The sequence below is a fragment of the Globicephala melas genome, chromosome 6 (assembly GCF_963455315.2).
Source record: "Globicephala melas chromosome 6, mGloMel1.2, whole genome shotgun sequence".
NCBI classification, from domain to species: Eukaryota; Metazoa; Chordata; class Mammalia; order Artiodactyla; family Delphinidae; genus Globicephala; species Globicephala melas.
In genome coordinates, this window is record NC_083319.1 from 4,478,983 (window position 1) to 4,501,823 (window position 22,841).

At 51.7% G+C, this 22,841-nt stretch overlaps 1 protein-coding gene across 1 annotated transcript in view; it reads right to left on the minus strand.

The window, feature by feature from the left end:
• Positions 1-2,318: 2,318 nt before the first annotated feature.
• The window catches only part of CFAP77 (cilia and flagella associated protein 77), a 135,765-nt gene continuing 115,242 nt past the window's right edge, over positions 2,319-22,841 (minus strand). The window contains exon 7 of the mRNA XM_030838464.3: positions 2,319-3,064. Within this exon, the coding sequence (XP_030694324.2) occupies positions 2,942-3,064 (123 nt within the window). The 3' untranslated portion in view covers positions 2,319-2,941. The remainder of the gene's footprint in view (positions 3,065-22,841) is intronic.

Here is a 22,841-nt window from a genome sequence, read left to right on the forward strand (position 1 = left end):
GGCCAAGTCCATATTCTCCCCCTTGGCCCAGTCCTTGGAAAAGCAGGCCTGGAGGGACCACTGAGCAGTGGGGCACCTTGCTCGTTGCCATAGCAGAATCGCTCACTCTTCTGTGGATACAGCCTAACTTCAGGTCCTTCAGGAAATTCTGTGTCCTGACGTGTCACCCCCCCGCCCTTCCCACTGGGGATTTCAGAACAAAAGAGTGGGTTCAAGTCCAAATATCTTGACCCTCTTGATGCATCTGGACACGAAGGCTTTGAGCATCCTGCCCTCTGCCCTGGACCCCTCACAGAGTTCCGGCTGTCCCTTTGCAGTGTGCTTTATTAAAAAGAAGAAAATAATAATTCGCATTCATCTATTGCTTAAACATGCCAGATCCTGTGCTAATCACATTATACATTCTTTTTTTTAATAAATGTATTTAATTATTATTATTTTTTATTTTTTGGCTGCGTTGGGTCTTCGTTGCTGTGCGGGCTTTCTCTAGTTGCGGCGAGCGGGGGCCACTCCTCGCTGCTGTGCGCATACCTCTCATTGCGGTGGCTTCTTCCGCTGCAGAGCACGGGCTCTAGGCGCACGGGCCCCAGTAATTGTGGCTCGCGGGCTCTAGAGTGCAGGCCCAGTAGTTGTGGCGCACGGGCCTAGTTGCTCCGCGGCATGTGGGATCCTCCCGGACCAGGGCTCGAACCTGCGTCCCCTGCAGACGGACTCTCAACCACTGTGCCACCAGGAAGCCCTATACACATTCTTGAATGTAATCATTATCTAATTTCACTTGATGAAAACTGTGGGTGTGTCAGGGTCCTGTTTCACAGATGAGGCACAGAGTGGTTAGGACACTTTCTTGGGGTCACACAGAAATTACTTAGTGGAGCTGGGTTTCATGCCCTTGAACGGCTGCCTGCTCAGTGGCCAGGCCCCTCAGGCTCGGCCCTGCTCCCTCACCGGGGTCGCTCCCCCCGGGGGTCAGAAGGCTGCAGGGTGGCTTCAACAAAGACCAGTAGGGATGCTTGTCTGGTTCGTGGGGTGGGAGGGGAATTTTAGGCCCTTAGGATGGGGTGGGGTCTGTCAAGGCCCCCCACTGAACCAGATTCCTGAGGGGGTTGGTAATGTGTGTGGCATTTTTATGGAATTAGCTTCTAAGGAGCTGCAGTGAGTGTGTGTGTTGGGAGTGGGGAGGCTGCTCAAGAAATTCGCTCAGATCTGTGGTCACCAGACTCGGTGTGTCTCCCGGCCTAGGCTGATGACCAGACTCGGTGTGTCTCCCGGCCTAGGCTGATGGACGGTCCCCGCCAGGTCCTCAGCCTGTGGCTCAGGAACCACAGCAGACGTTCAGGCAGCGGGTCATTCCACAGGCCCTTAGGTCTGGGCCCTGGGCCCTTAGACGCCTGATCCCACGCCACTTACCTTCTAGAAGAGGAGACAGGCAATAAGCAGGGGCTCATTGCTTTGCCGAGAATAACACAGGCTGGTGTGGGTTTAACTGAGGGTTACTCCAGGGAAGGCCCTTTGAGTGGGGGACTCGTTCATATCTTTTTCTGTTTTGGCCACACCGCACGGCTTGCGGGGTCTCAGTTCCCCGACCAGGGACTGAACCCAGGCCATGGCAGTGAAAGCCGGGAATCCTAACCACTAAGCCACCAGGGAACTCCCTGAGTGGGCGACTTGGCTTTTGAGCGAAGATCTAAATGACAAGAAGGGGTGGGCTGGTGACAAGCTGTGGAGAAGGGATTGTGGGCAGAAGCAGGAAGGTGGTTCAGGAACCTACTGCAGGTCTCCAGAGAGATGATGGGGGCTCGGAGAGACGGGATGAATCAGGGTATTCTTGGAAGTAACGTCGATGGGCTTGTTGATGGATTGGATGAGAGCGTGAAGGAAACAGAGTCGTGAAGGTTTTCGTCTTCAGCATCTGGGTGGTCTCAAGCATGAGATGGGAAAAAAGGAGGGAGGAGCGAGTTTGGCGGAAAGAAATCCAGAGTTTTGTCTTGGCTGTCTTGGATTGAGATGAATGCCGGATGCTTGAGTGGAGACATCCGGGGAGCAGCTGGATAAATGAGTGTGGCATTCTAGGGAGGGCTGTGGGTTGAAGGTCAGCGATGGGCTTTGCAGGTGCTGTCGCGATGTCTTGGAGGTCAGCTCCCTTAAAGAGTCTGAGGTCTGTTCTTACACTGCTCATAGGTTTACTAGCTTTCAAATAAAGGCACAGGAGGAAGATGACAAAGAGCACTTTTAATTTAAAATAGATCAGTATCTAATTTGGGGGAGAAGCCAAAGGACCTGCAGAAAGATTGACGTGCAAAGTGCCCCAGCCTGGGTGCTTTCAGCCCCGGAAGTCTCTCTCTTTCAGGAGGGGGCGGGGTGACCTTCCAAGGTCAGTGCCTGTGGAGGAGCCCATCTGGGCCCAGCACTGAGGAGGTGAGGGCCGCTCTGAGTAAGGAACGTGGGCTCTTCCTGCCCTCAAAGGTCCCAGAGAGATGGTATTGCCGTGGAGAGATATCAGGAATCCCAAAAGGAACCATTAAAACTCATGTTTGGAATATGAAATGAGGGCTTTCAAAGCACGGCGCTGTCACACTTTCTGCAGCAAATACATGCGTTGTTCTTAACACTTGAGGGCAGAGCCTCAGAATCGCCCCTTAGCCTGGAGTCTAAAATCTGCCTTGGATTTTGGGTTTCTCTTATCAGGTGAGGGCTTGAGAAGAGAGGGTGGGGGGCCTGCAGGAGGAGGGCGGTCCCTAAGTGGAGGGTCACTGGGGCTTAAGGGAAGCGAGTGTGGCTAACTCTAAAGAGGGGGCTCTTACCAAAAGCGATCAAACTAAGACCTGAATCTGAGGTCCTGGCCGAGGCAGAGCCTGCAGAACAATGGGGGACTGTCTTATGTTAGTTGGGGCAAGAAAGGTGAGTCCTTCAGGGAATTTTCTACTGTGTCAAGAAGGCTTTAGGGGTGGGTGTAGTTGCCCATCCGCAGGGTTCCCTGGCGCACGGCACACTCTTCCCGGTGGGCTTTGAAGGCTCTCTGGCGATGGGCCTCGGTGGGGAAGGTATCGAGACGGGCGCCCACCTGTGGACAGAGGGAGAGCGGGTCAGTGGGCATGAGTGCTCGGGGGCTCGGCCTGGGGGCTCCCCTTCCTTCCCTGGCCCGCCCCCTACTTCCATCTTAGAGTAATAATAAAAATCGCCGTCAGAGGGAAAGAAGTGAAGGGAAAGTGCTGTCCTGGTGCTGGGGGGTAAAGTGAGGGGTGACATGGGACAGGGGTGCGAGAGCAGGGCTGCCCGGTGCCCTTGTTTGTCCTTCTGTCCAGCTCGTTGCCGGGACGACGTGTACATGATAAATGTCACCTGCTGAGGACTGGGGTCCCCCGTGCAGTGGGACCTCACAGCCAGCATCATCCTTCACGCGCTGATTCTCCACCATTAAAACCCCAAACAAGCCGCCCGCTCCAAGGGGGCGCTTCCTGGCACGGTTGGCGCTCCGTCACCGCAGGACCATCTGAGGCCACCCCGCACTCCAGGGGCCAACACTCAGTTGCGCCAGAACCAGACCCAGATTCAAGGAGTGGGGGGCCTCTGTCGTTAAAATTTTATGCAATCGGTATTTTGGCCTGCCCTTGCCTCTCAAGAAATGGTGGTGAGTGGAAACCTCTCCTGTCTCCTGGGTCTGTTACACCACCTCCAAATGCCAGAGAATTCCCGTAAAATGGCATTTCTCTTTTAGGATAACTAAGGGGTAGAAAGGGTTCAACCTTGCTTGTTTATTTATGCAGCTGTTCATTCATTCATTCACTCGCTCGTTCAAGCCACACGTATTAACTGAGCACAGCTCTGTGCCAGGCACTGGGGTACCGCAATGAATGCGAGGGACTCACTCTTCCTGCGGGAGGGGGAGCAAACGTGGGCGATGGTTACACAGCTGTTTCATGAGAATCAGTGCAGTGATGGGGGCGTCAGTAGCACAGGTAGGTGGGTTTAACCCTCCCTGGAGTCAGGGGCCTCTCTGGGGAACAAGGGGAGGCTCGTAGGATGAGCAGGGCTTTCCCAGGCTAAGGGGGCCACGTGCGTGCTGGCCTTGGGGCGCCCCGCAGCTCAAGTCCACAAGGCGACATGGTGGCCCAGATGAGGGTCCGCAGGAGCAGCTGAAGGCTCTGCTTCAAGATACGGCAGGACCCATGGCCAGGATGGCCACAGGCTCTGGTGCAGGACCAGGCCGGGGGTGCCCTCACCACCAGGGGGGACGGGGTTAGCTGAGACCACAGAGCTGCAGGCAGCCTTCCCGTGATGAAAGGTGAGAGAAAAGAAAAACTGGGAGAGGATAAGGTATTAAAAGGAAGTAGAGGGAAAACTTGTAGGGAACGTCTCTGTGCTCGGCCTCCCACACTCTGGCCCCCATGGGAGGAGCACAGGGGCCTGGGGGGAGGTCATGACCCTTAACCAGAGCTTGTGGCCCAAAGTGGTTTCCTGACAGCAGAAAACGCAGAGCTGACGTGGCCTCCTGGGTCCTGCATCTGCTGCCTCCCTCCAGACCCCATCAGACCCCCCCCCCCCACAGTCCAAGGTCTGGGCCACGGCTTAGGGTCAGTGAGACCCAGACCCCAGGTCCAGGGGGCCATGCTTGCCATCAGGGGAGAGCAGGCACATCAGGCCACAGGAGGGCACAACAGAATCCGACCTGACCATGTTCATTTTACAGGTGAGGAAACTGAGGCCCGGAGCAGAGTTTGGTCCAGGGTTGGCCCCAGAGGGAATCAGTGGCAGAGAAAATCTGCCTTAGCACCCACTCCCCACTCACTAACTCCTGGGCACTAAGTTCTAGACTCCTTCTGGAATATTCTGCCTTAGCTGCCACTCATGCTGTGTCAGGGGAGTGGGGGGACTCCCTGAACCTCCCTCATGGGGTGAAAAGGGGGTTGGGGGCTGCAAATGCTTATTAGAAACCCATAAAAAAAATCAAATGGTGATAAGTAGATTGGGTTAGTTATTCCGGGACATAAAACTGCATCCTTCACTCTCTGGGGGGTGTGGAGACCCTGGAGACCCTGCAGAAAGCCAGGACCCTCTCCTCTGGGAAAATAAGTACCCACAAGTCCTAACGTACAAACAGCACAAGAGATTCATGGACCCTTTGCAAGTGTGGCGGCATTTCTGGGAGCCATCCCAGCTCCGGCCTCAGGTTTCGGGTTTCTGGGATATACGTCAGGATCATCTGGGGCTCTTGTCACCGGGGCAGGGCCTGAGGCCAAGCCCAAAACTCCGAGTCCACCCGGGAAGGCCCTTCCTACAGTCACCGAAGCCCCACCCAGACCCAGCCTCCATGCCTGGTGTCAGCTCATTTCAATCAATCATACCACGATCTTGTTCTCAGCTCAATCTCCAGTTGCAGAAAAATTGCCAGGTGGCCTCACAGAAGTTATTGAGGAGAGAGAAGTTCCAATACACTGTGCAGGAGGAAAGTAACCATAAACAAGAGGCCTTTTCCAAGGTACATCTTGTATCCCCTCCAGCAAGGGGTGGGAATTTTTACACAGTGACATGATTTTCCTGACACCCGTGCTTCCCGGAAGGCGGATAGAGATGCTCGGTGAGGCCTCCTGAGTACCCCGGCTGATTTAGATGCCCAGCCGCCTGGGCCTCTTAGACCTCCATGGTCATCTGTAGCATTCAGAGTGGCAATAGTTCTGTCCCTAGGGCCCGGCCACCAGTCGTTCTTAACAGGGAAGCACAGCTCTGCAAGACCACATCTCTGCAACTCTACACGTCCTGCTGTGGCTCTGGTAAAGGGTTGAATGGTGACCTCCCCACAAAAGCTACATCCACATTCTAACCCCGGAACCTGTGAATGTGACCTTGTTTGTAAAAAGGGTCTCTGTAGATGTAATTAAGGGTCTTGTAATGAGAACAGCCCAAATATTCAGGTGGGCTCTACATCCAATGACAAGCATCCTTGTAAGAGACAGAAGACACAGACAGAGGAAAAGTCCACCCGACGACAGAGCCGTAGGTTGGAGTGATGCAGCCAGAGCTTGGGGACGCCAGGAGCCACCAGGAGCTGGAAAAGGCAAGAAAGCCTTCTCCCCTAGAACCTTCAGTGGCAGTGTGCCCCTGCTGACACCTGGATTTTCTCCCTTAGAACCTTCAGTGGCAGTGTGACCCTGCTGACACCTGGATTTTCTCCCTTAGAACCTTCAGCGGCAGTGTGCCCCTGCTGACACCTGGATTTTGGAGTTCTGGCCTCCAGAGCTGTTGGAGAATAAATTTCTATTCTTTAAAGCACTATGTGTTTGGTAGTTTGTTAGGGCAGCCTTGGGAAACAAATGCAGCCCTCAAGCCATTCCCTGAGTAGTTCAGCACGCAGGAACGCTGGGTGGTGCTGACGGTGGGTGGTGTTGATTTGGTGCTGACGGTGGGTGGTGCTGGTGGCCGCAGGCTCAGAACTCACTCTCATCTCCTGAGGAGGTGGAGGACCCAGGCCGTAGGGCTGCTCAGCTTAGAGGTAATCAGGTTAAAACCAGCACACAAATAAAAGAGAGCCCTAGGAAATATTTCCTTTTCTGCAATCTCCCATTCCTTAGAAACTTTGTCAAGGAAGAAATATTCATCCATCCATCCATCTGAAAAAGTATTTATTAAGCACCTGTGTGCCGGGGATGGGGAAGGACCACCCCCTTTGTACTTTGGCATATTCCCAGCTCCATTTTCCCCTGGTTTTCCAAAGGGGTGTTTTGGGCATAGGAGGTTCACCCCAGTGACTGCCCACACACATTCTGACACCTACTGTGTTCTCAGCAGCGCTGGGCTGACGTGCGGGAGGCCAGCGTGTCGTATGTGGTCTCCGATGTCGCTGGAGTCCCATTCCTGCCGGACTCTTGCGGAGTTAAGTCCTCCCGGGGGTGGATCCAGGGGAGCTTGGGTGAGTGTCCAGCCCCAGAGCCCTAAGAGGTGGGGTCTGCACCTGCCCTGTTCCCTGAGGACAGCCAGTGCCTGACATGGGGCCTGGCATTCAGGAAGTGTTGAAACAAAGTTGGAAGAGTGAACAAATGAGTGAATGAATGAATGAGACAGTGAAGGAAGGAGGAGGGCAGAACTCACCTGGCCTCGGGTGGTCAAGAAAGGCTTCTCAGGCCAGGTGGGCCTGGAAGGATTGGGATGAGGGAGGTGGAAGGGAGGTACGGCAGGGGAAGTGGTGTCAGCAGAAGGAGAAGAGGGGTCATGTGTGAATCTGGAGGTAAAAACCGAAGGAGATGCTTAGTTGCTGGGGCTGGTCGACTGTCCTGAGAGCTAACTCAAGCAAGAGCTTACCCCCTGCGCTCATGAGATTGTCCTTTAGAAAGAGAAGGGAAAGGGGCCCTATTCTGTACCCATGAAATCCGCAGAGCCCCAAGCAGAACATGAGAGTCCACGGAGGGGGGCGTTCCAGCTTTCAGAATGCCAAGAAGCAGGCGCCCTTCTGCCGCATTTGTTCCGGAGGCTGGCGGCTGGGACCCTCACGCTGTTACAGTAACAGACCTGCCGTTTGTCAGGTGCAGTGCACTTACTTCACACAAGCCGCAGGGTATCCAGACGTTATCTCCATTTTACAGATGGGGAAACAGGGGCCCCAAAAGCTTAAGTCACTTGCCCCAGGTCTCAGAGACCCAGAGCCGTGGGACTCCTGGCCCCAGATCTTTACCGATAATCTCCACTCTCTTAATAAATGCTCAGGAAATGAGGCAAGTGAGAGGCACTGCTGGGAACGGTGTGGCTCCCATCCTGCACGCACGCATGCACGCACGCACACACGCACACACGCACGCACGCACGCTCTCTCCTCCTAAAATAGCGGCTCAGCCAGAGATGAGGGTCTTAATTACAAGTCAGGCCTCAAGCACTTGTGGTCACGACCCTGTGGACCCCCGGAGTCAAAGGATGAAGAGCTGTGGAGCAAAGAATTCCTTCTGAGATGCTTCTAAATTAAGCCATCTGCAGTCTGTCTCCGCCTGGAGCTAAGAAATTGTAACGGCTTTGGCAGGAGACAGCTCTGCTGAATGGAGCTGAGTCGCTCTTAGGTCAGTGCAGGTAAATAAGAGGTGAGCGCCACCGGCCCACCAGCAGCCCTGGGAGCAGGACAGGCGGGGTGGCGAAGTGCAGACTGGGCGCCCGCGCTGCACAGTACACCCTGGGGATACGCTGGTGAATAAGGCAGACCCACACGGGCCCTGCAAGATGGCCTGGGAGGTGGCCGCTGAACACATCAGACGTGTAATTGTTGAATGGTAATTTAATAGGACTGTGGACTGGGGAATTCTAACTCCATCCGGGGCGCAGGAAGTTCTTTCTGGAGAGGATGGGAGAGCTCTCCAGGGGAAGAGGAAGGCAAAAGTGTCCTAGATGGGAGGGAACAGCCCAAACCCTGAGCAAATTTGCGCAAATGGGAGGGAATGAAAGCCAGTCAGTGTGACTGGGGGACAAAGATGAGGAACGAGAAGAGGTGGGCGACTGGCACACCTTAAAAAAGATTTGCATCCAGCACTCATCCTAAGATGGTAATCCCCTCCCTGGATAACACCCTTTGCCTCTCTGCAGCCAGACTGGAATAAACGAAGATTCCCAGAAACCTGGGGTTGGAAGAGACCTCGGAGATCACTGAATCCAACTCTCCCATGATACAGATGGAAAACGCAAGACCCAAAGGTGGGAAGCGATTCTCCCAGGGTCTCCGTGGTCCCGGGCAGAGCTGACACTAGCATCGCCTTTTCCTGAGGTCCACGCCCTGCCCACTGTGGGCCCCACGCCACCCCAGGGGATCTAGGTTCCTGGATCCCAGTTCCCAATTCATCTGAAAGCATCTGTGCTTTTCTGATCTACTTAAAACGAGCCAACTTTTCATCTGATTGATGCCCTTAATGGTGCCTTTGACATTTCATTAATTTTGCTCTTGACTTCCTGGTTTCCTTCTTTGAAGTTTCTCTGTTGTTCTTTTTCTAGCATCTAGAGTTGTCTGCTTAGCTATAATTACCTTTTAATCTTTCTTCTTTTTTTTCTAGTATTAACATTTATACAACATAGCATTGGCAACTGTGTTTCCCTCTACATTTTCTTTTATCTCATCTCACAAGTTTTGAGTTACCTTTATTTTTGTTTGGTTCTCTTTTCATCTAATCTCTATCAAATTTCTGTTTGGATTTCTTCTTTGGTCCTGAAGTTATTTATAAATATGGTTTTAAATTTCCAGGCAATTTTGTTAGTTACGTTTGTGACCGATTTCTAATTTAATTTCTTTGGTGCCAAAGTGATCTGCGTGAATCAGACCTTTTGGTATTTGTTTTTATGCTTGTTTGAAAAGTCTGATCCACTTTTGACAGAAAATCGCTGCGTGGAATAAACTGGTGCCGCTATAGAGAAGGTGCCCATGTGATCTGGGTTAGGGGATAAGGTGTGACCCTTGCCCTTTTATCTATGTGCTCATTATTTCACTTATTGAATACTTATTGAGTACCCACTGTGTACCAGACTCTACACTAGGTACCATGATTCAAGGAGAATTTAAAGCCTCTACTGTCATAGAGCCAGGAAACTAGTAATAAAAATATGATCACACAACTAATTATTCGCTTATAGTTGTGCTAACTATTTATTTATTTCTTTGGCGGTGTGGGATCTTAGTTCCCCGACCAGGGATTGAACCCTCACCTCCTGCAGTGGAAGCACTGAGTCTTAACCACTAGACCGCCAGGGAAGTCCAGTTGTGCTGACTATTAAAAGAAGTACCAGATTCTGTAAGAGCTTATAATACAGAGAATTAAAAACTCACACTTTGGGGCCAGAGGAGACTTCCCGAGGAAATAACATAGAAGCAGAGACTTGAAGGATAAGGTGGGGATGAGGTGAGGGTGAAAGGGGTGCTGCAGTCCCACGGCGACCAAAAAAAAACAGGCAGAAGGGATGAACAGGGCAGGTCACGGAGGGGAAATCTGAAGGCCAGCAAACACGGGGAAAGGCGCTCAGCCTAAAGTATGTGATCAGGGAACAAAGCAAGAAATACCATTTCTCGCCCGTCAGATTGGTAATAATAGTCGTAAGTCCGACAGTAGAAATGGGAACTTTCATACACTGTTAGGGACGGTGCTCATTGGTACAACCACTTGGAGAGAGACTTGGCTTTAGCTAGAAATCCTGGAGCCTATGAACCCACGAGTCCATGTTTAGGTACATACCCTGGAGAGACCTTCAAAAAGGTCCACCAAGCGATGTGTACAAGAATCCTCATTATAACATGACACAAAATCCTGGAAACAACCACATGCCCATCAGTGGGGACTGGATATACGAAGGTGGTGAATTCATGCAGTGGAATAATCGGCATCAGTTAACATGACCGCTCTAGAGAGGGCCTGTCCGACGAAAATGAACAATTCAGTCGCTCTGTCACGCAAACCGCGTTCCAGGGGCTTCATAAGCCCGTGTGCTCACGTGGGCTACTGCATGGAGCAGGGCAGCTGCAGAACACGCCCATCGTCACAGAAAGTTCTGTGGAACAGGGCTGCTCCAGGCCCAGCTGAGCCAAAAACACAATGTTGCATGGGAAAATTTCATTTACAGATGGAACATAAGTATGAGGCCATTTACGTGAAAAACGTAAAACCTACAAAACGATCCCCTGTGTTGTTCAAGCCTGTGCATGAATCTAGTTAAACGGAAAAAAATGGGAGGAAAGAACGTGCCCGGAAGTCATGCCTGGCATTGCCTCTGGGAGGGAGGGGGTGACAACAGGGAAGCAGAGGGTGCTTGGGTTCTATCTGTAAGGGAGTATTGCCTTTTTGTCTTTTTAAGATGAAAACACAAGAGGTGATTTTCAAACTGCGTTTTGGAGAAGTGACACAGGGCCAGAGGTCTCTCCCCCCACACACCTGCAATTGAGAAACAGTTCCTCTGTTTTACGAGAGCTGTTTGTTGGAGATTTGTGTTTGATTCCATTTGAATCCGGAGTTTTGCTGCCAAAAGGAGTGTCACCACCAGTGGCGTGTGACTTTGGCTGTGCCCCCCAGCGGGAGGAACCCACCCGCCAGTCAGGTTCACAAACTGAGCAGCTTTCCCACGATCCTGCCGACGGGGCAGCCGGGCCAGCTGCTATCCAGACCTCCCTCATGAGCCTCACCGTGGTCCCCCGACTGGACCCCAAGCCCTCCAGTGCCAAGTCTGGGGGCCAAGAAGGCAAAAGGTAGGATGTGAGGAAAAAATAGCCGGATTTAAAAAAAAAAAAAAAAATCTTCCAAAGAGCTAAAAAAAAAAAAAAAAAATGACAGCTATAGAGATTTTAGTTTAGTTTTTTTTTAAGTGACAACCGCTCAGGTGACTGGGAGAGATTTTGCTTTAAAAGATTGAGGGGCTGTCTCCTCTAATGAGAGGTACTTGAAAATTATGGATCAGTCCCAGGTCAGTAATTTCTGCCAAGCTCGGGCAGCTGGAGGTCAGAGGCCCCGTAGAACACAAATCCATGCAGGATGTCGGCGGGCACGGTGGGTCCTGGGCTCTGATGTAGCAGGTCTGTCATGTAAGTAATTAACGAGGGTGGCAGTCTCTCCTGAGACATCTGGTCCCCTAAATTGTTATTCTGCTACCGGCTCCAATTTCTCTGTGGTCCAAAAATAAATGCAGCAAGGACACAGGGCCTGACCCGCCCTGCTGACACATGCTGTGTTTTCAAAGAACATCCAAACCCGGGCTTAGAAAAACAAACATCCTGCCTGCCCACCAGGTCTAACGTGGGACCTCGGGGTACCGTGTCAGGTGAAGGGGGGAGAGTGACGGCCCCCAGGTGAGGGCTGGGGGTACCACCCTCACTTGACAAGAGAGGAAACTGATTCTCAGGATGGTTAAGACACTGGCTCAAGGAGACCCAGCTACCAAGCGGCAAAGCCAGACCTGGGAACCAGGTTTCTGCTCCACTGACTGTGGAGTTCTTGAGGCTTACTGCGGCAGAAGAAAAGAGAGTCATGCGTGTCTTTGAACATAAGAATCGTTTTGCTATTTCTAGAAGCCAAACAGTATCTCTAGATCATTCCCAAGGATTAGCTAAGGCTAGTCAGCGGCAGTTGAGATCAAAATTGAACAGTGAACCTGCTTGCCAGACGCTGGTAGATAAATAATAGGGTAATACCAAGGCGGGGTGTTTGAATTTTCCAAAAAACTCCAGGTTGGTGCCCACCTCTGCTTCTTCAGTGTCTACGTTTAATAGGCTGCAGGTAAGCGAGAGTCATAACAGCTCACTGGGGAGGCTGGGGACACACAAGACCCTCCCTCACCATCTGAGGCTATGTCTCGGTGCCAATTATCCCCCTGTTCAAGGCTCCAACGACAGAATCTGGGCGATGAGTACTCGTCTGACTCAGGTGGGCTATTTTTTTTTCAAGTTTTTTTTTTTTTTTAAACAGCTCTGCTGAGATAAAATTTACCCTTTTAAAGTGTATAAATCTTTGCTGTACATCCGAAACTAACAGAACATTGTAAATCAAGTATACTCCAATATAAAATAAAAATTAAAATTTAAAAAAAGGAAAAAGAAAAAAGTTTTCTTCCAAAAAACGAAGTGCAAAAATCAATGATTTTTAATATATTCATAGGGTTGTGTAAACACCCGCATAATCTAAGTTTAGAAGATTTTCATAATCCCCCAAAGAAACCTTGTACCCTTTGGAATCACTCCCCATTTCCCTCCTCCTGGCCCCTGGCAACAATTATTCTACTTTTTATCTCTGGATTTGCCTGTTCTGGACATTTCCTAATGACGAAATCATACAGTGCATGGTCTTTGGTGACTGACTTCTTTCACTCAGCATAACACATCCTCAAGGTCCATCCGTGCTGTAGCGTGTTTCACTATTTAATTCCTTTTTATTGCTGAGTAATATTCTACTGTACGGTCTACCGCATTTTGTTTATCCATTCATCAGTTGATGGACACTTGGGTTATTTCCCCTTTTTGGCTATTATGAATAACGATGCTAGGGACATTCGTGTACAGGTTTTTGCATGGATGTGTGTTTTCATTTCTCTTGAGTATACACCTAAGAGCAGAATTGCTGGGTCACATGGAAACTCTGGGTTTAGCCTTTTGGGGAACTGTCACAGTGTTTTCCAAAGTGGCTGCACAATTTTTTAATTCTCACCAGCAATGTATTAGTGTTCTGATTTCTGTGTCCTTGCAAACACTTGTTATTGTCTTTTTTTTTATTACAGCCATCCTAGTTCTCGGGTACGAAGAGGTATCTCACTGAGGTTTTGATTTTCATCCCCCTAATGACTGATGACTTTGGGCATCTTCCATGTGTGTGTTGATGATTTGTGTCCATCTTCTTTGGAGAAATATCTATTCATGTCCTTTGACCACTTAAAAATGTGGGTTACCTTTTCATTACTGAGTTGTAAGAGTAATATTTATATTCATAGATGCAAGTCCCTTATGGGATATCTGATTTGCAAATATTTTCTCCTCTTCTGGGGGTTGTCTTTTCACTTTCTTGATAGCATCATTTGAAGCACCGAAGGTTTTCATTTTGATGAAGTCCAATGTATCTATTTTCCTTTGGTGGATTATATTTTATTTCCTTTTACATAAAAATCATCTTGATGTAGCATAAAAAGGCAAGGCCTTTTAGGATCCTTAGCAGTTTATTTAAATGGCCCATCTAAGGCAGGGATGGCAAGTAGGCTGCCCTTCCCGTGATGGTGGCTGATGCCCATGTTCTGTCATAAAATATTCTCAGGCTGAATCTAGGCTCATGAAAAAGTGTGCGGTGATTGATTAGCAAGGTCTGCCATGGGCGTGGAAGGGAGAGGGTGCCCCGTATTTGCTCTAAGAGGGTCAGAACAGAGTCTCCCATGGTAACAAGGAGGAACAAAGACTCAGAACCCCTGGGAGAAGACATCCATGGGTTCACCTGCCCTTAACTGCCTCTCTCCCTCTTCAGGCAACCTCGGGGCACCCTCACCTGGGAAGACCAGTGGGTAGGTTAGAGTGAGGGGAGAACACAGGGATTGAAAGAGGGGAGTTGGAGCAGCCAGCGTGGACTCCCTGGAGTCTTGTTATTTATAGAGCGGCCCCCATTTGGCGTGGGTGCAGGAGCCGAATAAAGACTAACACACGCTCCCATAGTCACCCCACAGGGGACGATAATACGTGCCACTTAGAAAAAATCGGTTCTGCTTTTTTAAAAACATTAAATCCTCATTTAGGATGCAGGGCAGAGAGAAAAACCTTGCTGGTGATGGCTTTCAATGGGGCCTGTAAGAAAAGAGGTGAGTTCCCTGTGATGAGGTCTTGAGTGTAGCCCTAAAACTGTCCTCAGGACCACGTCTACCTCAGCCCATCCTTTTGCCCAGCACGTCCGGCCCTGGCTGGGCTGTCGCCCCCAGGTTCTGGGAGTCCACCGGCCTCGAGGCGCCTCCACCAGAGCTCCACCTGGGAGGCCCCGAAGCCGTCGAACCATCCGTCCTCCCTGCTTTGCATCCTGCGTTCTCTTTGAAACACCTCAGCCCGAGAAGGATGTCAAGCCAGTAGCTGGTGTGTGGGACCCAAATGCAACTAAGGGAGAGAAAGACCCCTTCCCGTTTCCCCGTCTCCACTTCAGAGCCCCGTCCAACACACACACATACACACGCACACACACACACACGCACACACACGCACACGCACCCCAGGATGCAAATGATAACCGCACAGCCATCACTTGTGAAGCTTGACAGAAAATAATGAGAAACACTAAATCTTTTATAAGGTCAACACTCGCCTTAGCCGAGCAGCTGTCAAACAAGAAAAGAATTTAGCGCCGGAGCCACGAAACTTCCATCGGCTCATTAAGCCCAACAGGGCCCGGGCCTGGCGTGGCGGAGGAGACGCGGGGCCTTCCGTTTTGTGTCAGTAATTTGCAGTGGAGAAGGAAGAAGAAACAGCCAGCGCCAAAGGGGCCTGGGGGGCGGCTGGGGAATCGTTAGTGCGCCAGGAGCGGCCTCAGCTCCTAATTGGAAGCATTGGGCATTATCAACGGAGGATTTGCCTCAGTTCCCTGACAGCTCGTGGGCCCAAAATGATCGCCCACTTGTCAGTGTAAAAGACCATTAAAAACAAACCATTTTGATTTAATTGGAGGCGGTGCACCATGGGGCCGGGTGAGGACGCTCGGCAGGCCTGCTCACCCAAGCTGCGGCCCCTTCTCCCTCGGTGATGGGCCCGGGGGCTGGGCTGGGGGGAGTGTGTGTTTTTCCAGACTTTTCGGCTTTCAAAAACCGTCTGAGGAAGGAGTGAATGGGAGACAGGAGGAGGCTTCACAGCGAGGCAGCGAGGGCTGTTTTCAATGGGGTTGTCAGCAAAAGCACCGTGACAAGCGGAGCTGCCAGGAAGGGGTGGGGGAAGGTCTCCCCTTTCCTTTTCAGAGCCCAGATGATGGGCACCGGCTGGCATTATTCTTCTGGGAGGTGGCCCAGAGGCTTTCGGCTGGAGGGGCTCAGCCCGCGAGGGGGCAGTGGGCGGTTCCAGCGGGATGCTTCGCCCGCTCACCCCACTTAGAAATATCAGGGTATGGAGGGTCACGCTGGACTCTAAGCTCCAATGGACAGCAGGACTTCTTTTACTTTAATGGACTTCTCTTATTTTAAACTCAAGGAAGAGCTAAGGAGGGGGTTAGGGAAGGAGATGTGTTGATGGAGAACCTTTGTGAGTGGGGTGGGCCCCAGAGGCTTGGGCGCTCACCCCATGGAGGCCGCAGTGATGATGATGCCTGCTTGAGAATTCCTCATCGTCTCAGAAAGAAGAGGCCACTGGCTGTAAATATTAACCCAAACTCCCGATGGCGGGCGGGGGCCTCCGAGCACACGGAGCATCTATCTGCTTGTAGCTTTTGAGTCAGAGGGTAGACTCCCCGACGCCGCGGACTCTATGTTCTCCATGTCGATACGCAGTATCGTGCTAGCTGTGGGTACTTGATAAATATTAATTGGTGCCTGCCAGACCTCAGAGAGGGCTATATATTTGTATATTAATCTCACCCCCGTCCCACAAGCGGCGATCTCATTTGCTGCCTACTGCTTCCCCGTCAAGACAATGCCTGCGGGAGCGCGCACGGCGCTGGAGAGCATCTTCGGCAGAGCGAGAGGGAGACGCACCAGCCGATCTCTTCATAAACTTCTACTGTTCATTGTGATGAAGGATCAAGCTGGGAGGAGACACCAGATCCCTGGCGAGCATCAAATTCCAGAGTTTCAAATTTTGCTGCTGAAGTTAGACAATGGGGATTCCTTAATTACTTTCTCTGGAAATTTACCTGACAGTGCTTTCCCAGGTAGCACAAGGTGGTTATCCAGGCGCACAGTTCCTCAGCTGACAGAGTCTTTGATTTTGTGCTTGGCTGCAAATTAAGTCCTTTGCTGAGCCGTCCGTGCAGTGCCCGTCAGTGCCGTATCGCTTATTCATTTTGGCTGTTGAACAACTCCTGTGTTGCTGCCAGGGAAGCCGGGGACATACTCGGCTGTGCCGTGTCCATGGCCCATTGGGGTGGGGTACACTGTGGTGGGGCTTGGTGTCGTCTTTCCCCTTTTCTCTTATTAGAATAATGAGCAGGAAGAATTTTTTTCCAGTATCCTTTAAGAAGGCGCAGACTCTTTCTGTGGTTGACAAGGCTGACCCTGTCAAGCCACAGATAGGGATATTAGAGTTAGGTGTCCTCAACTAGACAGCAAAGATGCTGATGCCACGTTCCAGACACTGTTCCGGGGAAATGCCAACAGACAGGGGACCTTACTCGACTGTTAGGGGCGCCCTGTGGACATTCAGCAAATCCTGGGTGGATGGATGGATGGATGGAAGGTTTAGGAACCTGGGATAAGGCAACAGCCCTTAGAAACGCCTCTGAGATTCAAGCATCCTTAAAGATCCTCTCCATCTCCTTTGCTCAGCTAAATCTCTAAGTATCAATAGAAGAGGGGTTTATTTTCTGCAATATTTGTACCCACAATTTCGTTCAAAAATATGTAGAAAGGCAGTTCAAGTTGACAAATCTTCTGTGACTGTGGACAGAGGTAGGGAATGCATACCGGGTGGCAGAGGTCACAGCACCTGGGCAATCCACTGTCCCTGCAACACAGGGTCCCACCTATCGACATTCAGAACGCTGCCCCAAGGAACAATCCAGAACCTGGACATTGAGGACAAAACAGTGTCTGACCTCAGGTATTTGCAGGGCTGTCGCTTAGAAGGGGAAGCATGTGGCTCCATGGGGCTCCAGAGGGAGAAACACAACCCTGAGGCGGAAGGTTGAAGGAGAGAGAGGAGGCAGACTTGGACTGAACTTGAGAAGGAAGCTGCTGTGGACTGAATCATGTCCCTCTAAAATGCATATGTGAAGCCCTACCCCCCAGTGTGATGGTATTTGGAGGTGGGGCCTTTGAGAGTAGTTAGGCTTGGGTGAGGTCATGAGGGTGGGACCCCCATGATGGGATTAGCGCCCTTTTAGGAAGAGATATCAGAGAGCTTGCTGTCTCTCTCTCTGCCCAGTGAGGTCACAGCGAGAAGTGGCCATCTGTAAGCCAGGAAGAGAGCCTCATCAGATCCTGACCTGTTCAACAGACGACAGCTTGCCTCCAATAGGACGTTTCTTTCTGAAGCCCCAACCTGCTTTATGGCAAATGTATGAAAGGGCACAGCCTGCGTTGGGGAACGTGTGCTTTAACCATATCTGTGTAGGAGGAATTGACATTGACCCAGGGAGCCGGGGAGCTGCTTGTTGAAAACGCAGGCTTGGTGGCTACCCCAGACCCACTGGCTCGGGGTCCTGGGTGGGGCCCTGGAATCTGCATTTTAAACCTCTCCTCAGAAGACTCCAGGCACAGCCAAGTCTGAGAACCATTCATCTAGAGGAGCAGATGGCAAAGCCCCGTCTAACCCAGAGGTGTTCCTGCTCCGTGACCTTCCCCTGGCCAGGCCCAAGCCAAGTGCTTTGCACCCACAGTTCACTTGATGCCCACTTTACAGATGCAGATGCAGAGGCAGGCCCGAGGCAGGATGGCACCTGGCGCATCTGTGTGGTTTACGAGCCCACAGGCTAGGCCCTCCTGCTGGGCTCTGTCTCTGCCTCAGGCCTTTTGATACAGCAAGCCTGACCCCCCACCCCCCTCCATCAATGGCCTCTTTCCTCTTTAGCCTTGGGGCCAAGCTGCCATTTAAAAGATGCTCCGGGGTTTTGTCAAAGTCTAAAGGCTAGCAGGGCAGTGGCAAGTTTCGTTTATTGCGAGGGCTTAAGTCAGTCAGAGCAGGGCTGGCCACGACCCTCTGGACACCTATAAACACCCGAGCTCCTGACCGCCCTTCTCTTTCCTTCCCAGGTCCTGCATTTAGCCCCCACTGGCCCCTGACCTCAGTTGCAGGTCCTTGGTATTTATCGACTCTTCCAGGGCCTAAGGCCCGGAGGCAGCCAGCCAGAGGGCTCAGCCAGCACCCAACACTTGTTAACTGTGACCCTTGGGGCGCGTGACTTGAAGCCTCCAAGCTTTGGTTTCTGTGAGCATTGACACCAAACGAGACCATCCATCGAGGCACCCAGCCTGGCCTCTGAGAGGCGCTTGGGATGTGTGAGCTGTCGGGTGTGGCTTTTGTGCTGTCATCTGGGGGCGCCGTCTTCTTGGACGCCCTTCCCTCTGCACCTCCAGCCAGTGGACTTTGGTCCAACTACTGACATTGTTTGCACTGCTAAGGCATCATTTCCCACGCTCTCTTTGAGGAGAAGGGAAGAAGCCAAGAAAACATCCCCATCATCTTCCTTCCTCTCCGACGTGTTATGTTCTCTGATGCCCACGAACTTTGCATCTCTGAGGGAAACCAGGGAGGCTCTGTGTGTTGCATACGGCTTGTAGATATGAGGATACCGGCCTCTGGATTCATCTCGCCTGCACTTCTGACAAACCTCAGTTTGAATAAACCTTGACTTTATCCAAGTAGATCATCGAATGTTGTTTATCTGCGGGACCCTCCTGCTGGCCACGTGCCAGGCGGCTCGGACCCCATCGCTCCTGCAGCCTCGGTGCCTGGTGACAGAGGCTGACAAGTGGGGACATGTGGAAACGAGGGAGACGTGGAGGAAGTCATTCCAGAGGTGGCAGACGTTAACCCGAACTCCTTCTTAAGCCCGGGAGATTCTCTTTAGATCATGGGGGATTTATTCTCTTGGGGATGAGCTGGGAGAAGCAGTTGGGGACCTGGCAAGTCCTATCAACTCCCAAAACTCAACATGAGATTCTAGCTATCTCCAGAGATTAGAAATAGATGCCTGATGTCAAAACAAGCCGTCTTAGTCTATTTTCTGGTTGATTTTCAACACGAAATTGGAAATATTTTCACACCCAGTGGGGGGTGAAGTGCTTTCTGGATTAAACTGAAAATTCCCAGGGGTGCCCGACAGATTATGGGGACAGCCAGGCTGGGGGTGCCCAGGTTGCAGGGCTGTTTTGTTACAAGTGCCAGCTCCCACATCCCACAGGATGCCTGCCACCTCCCTCCATGACCCGGGTTCCCTCGGACTTCAAGATTTCTCCAGCTGCACCAGAAACTTTGCCGCCATCTCCTCTCCCCACCCCACCCCCCTCCCCGGCCCCTTTTCCTCTTGTCCCCACCCCCAGAGCTTCAGCTCACTGGGATTTTGAGCAGCAATGTCACCTCGTGAGCAGGTGCCTAAAAATTCTGTCTCTCCGAGGTGCCGGATTATGTAAAACCAATTAAGCCCCTGCTTTTATTCCTTCGCGAGTCACCCCTTCTGCATACTGATCTGACTTATTAGGGGAGGGGGGAATCTGTATTTAGGGAAGAAATGGCAAGAGCATCAGAGCCTCTGAATCATTCTTCCTATTGCCCCGTGTGCTCTCAGTGCCCTACACGGCAACCTGGGAAGATTCTTATTCTGAGGCAACAGACCGACGGGATTCTTAAAATACATCACTGGTGCAGGGACCTCAGGGAGGGGAGGGGCAGTCCATCTGGAATCTGCCCTTCCTGGGTCTGGAAGGAGTGACTTTGGGGCTTGAGACACCCGTGCAGAGAACGGTCCATCTTTAGTTGAACCGTGCGGGCCCTTTGGAGAGGTGGCGGCAGCAGGGTGGACGGGCTGAGAGCCCGCCCTGGGGCTTTAACAGAGAGCTAACTTTCCAGCCAGCTATGATTTGTAAGAGAGCTTAAAGGTGGGAAAGAAAATCCTTTTCTTAGATTCACAGCTTTCACTAATCAGCTGCGTCTCTGGGCGTCACTGCTTGGCTGACTGCTGACGTTTTTTTCCCTACCGTCTCCTGTTCTATTAGTGAGTCAGGGGCCCAGGAGACCCGAGGCAGGGTTAGTCTTCCACAAAGAGAGGAGTCTGATCCCAGCGTTCAGAGCACAAGAGCTTGTAAATCAAACTGTTAGCTTAATAGCTTGGGCCATTATTCTAAAGCAGTGGGGCTGAACCCAAAAGCCAAATGAAAATATAGTCAATTTGTTCATACTTTAGTGACTGAATGACTATGTAATGTCGGTGGGTATCGGGGCTGTAGAGGAAAGGTGAGGGCTTGCGGGGAGAGGAGGAGTGTTCGGGTTGAAGTGGAGACCCCGAGATGCTTGGGCAAACCCCCCTCTAAAATGGATCTTGGATCTCCAATTATAACATGGACTTGGCCATAGAGATCCAGACTCCGCAAGTCAGCCGCTTTCACGACTGGGGCTGAGCGCCAGCCTCTAACCTTTATGCCTGATGGAAACTGAACAGGAGAAATCAGGCTTGGCCGGCAGCATGGGGAGTGCTCGGTGAGTCGTAGGGAGGAACAGGGCTGAAAGGGGCTTGAGCACAGGGACAGGCACCCTGGGGAAGGATGTAGAGTCCCCATCCTTTAAAAACATTGAAAAAAAAAAACCTTACTGGTTTTGTAAAAGTTACAGGAACTCATTATAAAAATGGAAACAATGCAGAGAAGAGCATCAGAGAAAGGAAAACAGTCTCCAGCTCACCCCAGGGATCCCAGCTGCCGCTACTCGGGGCCTCTCCTTCCGGACGTCTGTCCTGGAGCATAGACCCCCCTGTGTGGTGTATGTGTGCCTTCATGCAGACGGGGTCACGCAGCACAGGTTCTTTCCCCCATAATATGTGGGGAAATTATTATGAAAGTGGGGAAAGATGATTAAAGTGTCGATAAGTACAGACTGAAGTCAATATTTTCAGTGGCTGTATAATATTTCATGACGTTGTATATTATCTCTGCGATATCTGTGTAATATCTCCCAACACGTACCTAAGCCATTACTTGCCTGCGATGTCCAGCCTTTCACCACCGTCAGTGCTGCTATAAATATTTAGGGGCACCCACCCCTCTGTCTTTGGGCTGTTATCGCTGGCAGTCTTTTTGTAAAGAGGGATAAACCGTCTGTTTTTCTTGATTTCATAGGAGACCATAGAATATATGGTTCTGATTGGGTCACTTTTGAGAGCAGAGGGGGTGCTGTTACTTAGTCTGCCTCCCAACCAGACCCAAGGAGGGCTGTCCTGGGTGAGCTGGGATGCCCTGTCCCCCCCCCAACCCCAGCCGGGCACACAAAAGGCAGAACAGGGTGGACCAACCCGAGTCCGCATCGTGCTGTTGCGGTTCTCGTTGTGGGCAGTCATCCCCACCCCCGAACTCGGGGCTGCCAGCTCAGGTTGACGTCTCCCCAGCATTTCAGGCTGTGAGAACTGGACGCCTAGGGCTGGAGCTTCTCAGACTTCCCCGTCTAGTGGTCCACCTGCTCAGTTACCTGTCCGCCTGTCCGTCTGTCCACCTCACTTGTTGCCTGTCGCCAGCAGCCCTACAGTAGTATATGGTCAGTGCTGAGAACAGGGTCTGACATAAAGGTGCTCAGAGATAAGATTTGTGAATGAATGAATGAATGAGTGAGTGAGTGAATGAATGATCAGATAAGATTTGTGAGTGAATGAATGAGTGAGTGAGTGAATGATCAGATAAGATTTGTGAATGAATGAATGAGTGAATGAATGATCAGATAAGATTTGTGAATGAATGAGTGAGTGAGTGAATGAATGATCACCAGGACCACCCTCGTGGCAGCTGCCACTTATTGGTAGCTTGATAAGGGCCAGGCGCTCTGCTAAACACTGTACCCGTATTCTCATCAAACAGCCCTGCCAGAGGAGCCCCACTGGTCCACTTGACCGAAGAGGAAATGGGGCCTTGGACAGGTCAAGCCACGTGACAGGTCAGAAATGGCAGGGTCACCACGTGGCCCGGGTCTGGCTGACCCTGGAGTCACGCGCACACAGACATACAGCGCTGCCCCCTCCTCCCTCCCCGCTGGCCCCCAGCACGCCTTGCGGAGGGGGGCGCAGAGAAAGCCCGGCCACCAGGCACAGAGGGTGTGGCCCCAGGCCCAGGGGTCCCCCCACTCAGGAACGAGGCAATGAGTTCATGTCCTGTCCCCGAAATGAGAACCTGTCCCGGTTCACTCTGGGTTCGGTGTCTGCGGCCTCCACGAGACCCCGTGCCTCACGCCACATGGCTCCTTGGTCATGGAAACTTGGGTTGGAAGAGACCCTCAAGAACGAGTGTTCCCCCCTCATTTTCAGGTGGGGAAACTGAGCCCCAGGGAGGTCCAGCTGCTGGCCCAGGCCTGGGGGCTGGCTGGCGGCCTGTTATGAACATCCTGGCAGACAGGCCACTCGCCAGCTGTCGGCTAACCCTCCCTCTGGGCCCTGGCCCTCACGTGGCGATGGCTGGTCGCACAGACTAGGAGATAGCGCTGGACCCCGTGTGGCCGGACAGGGAACCCTACTGAGGGGTGTCTCTGCCCCTTTCCTTGTTCCCTCTGG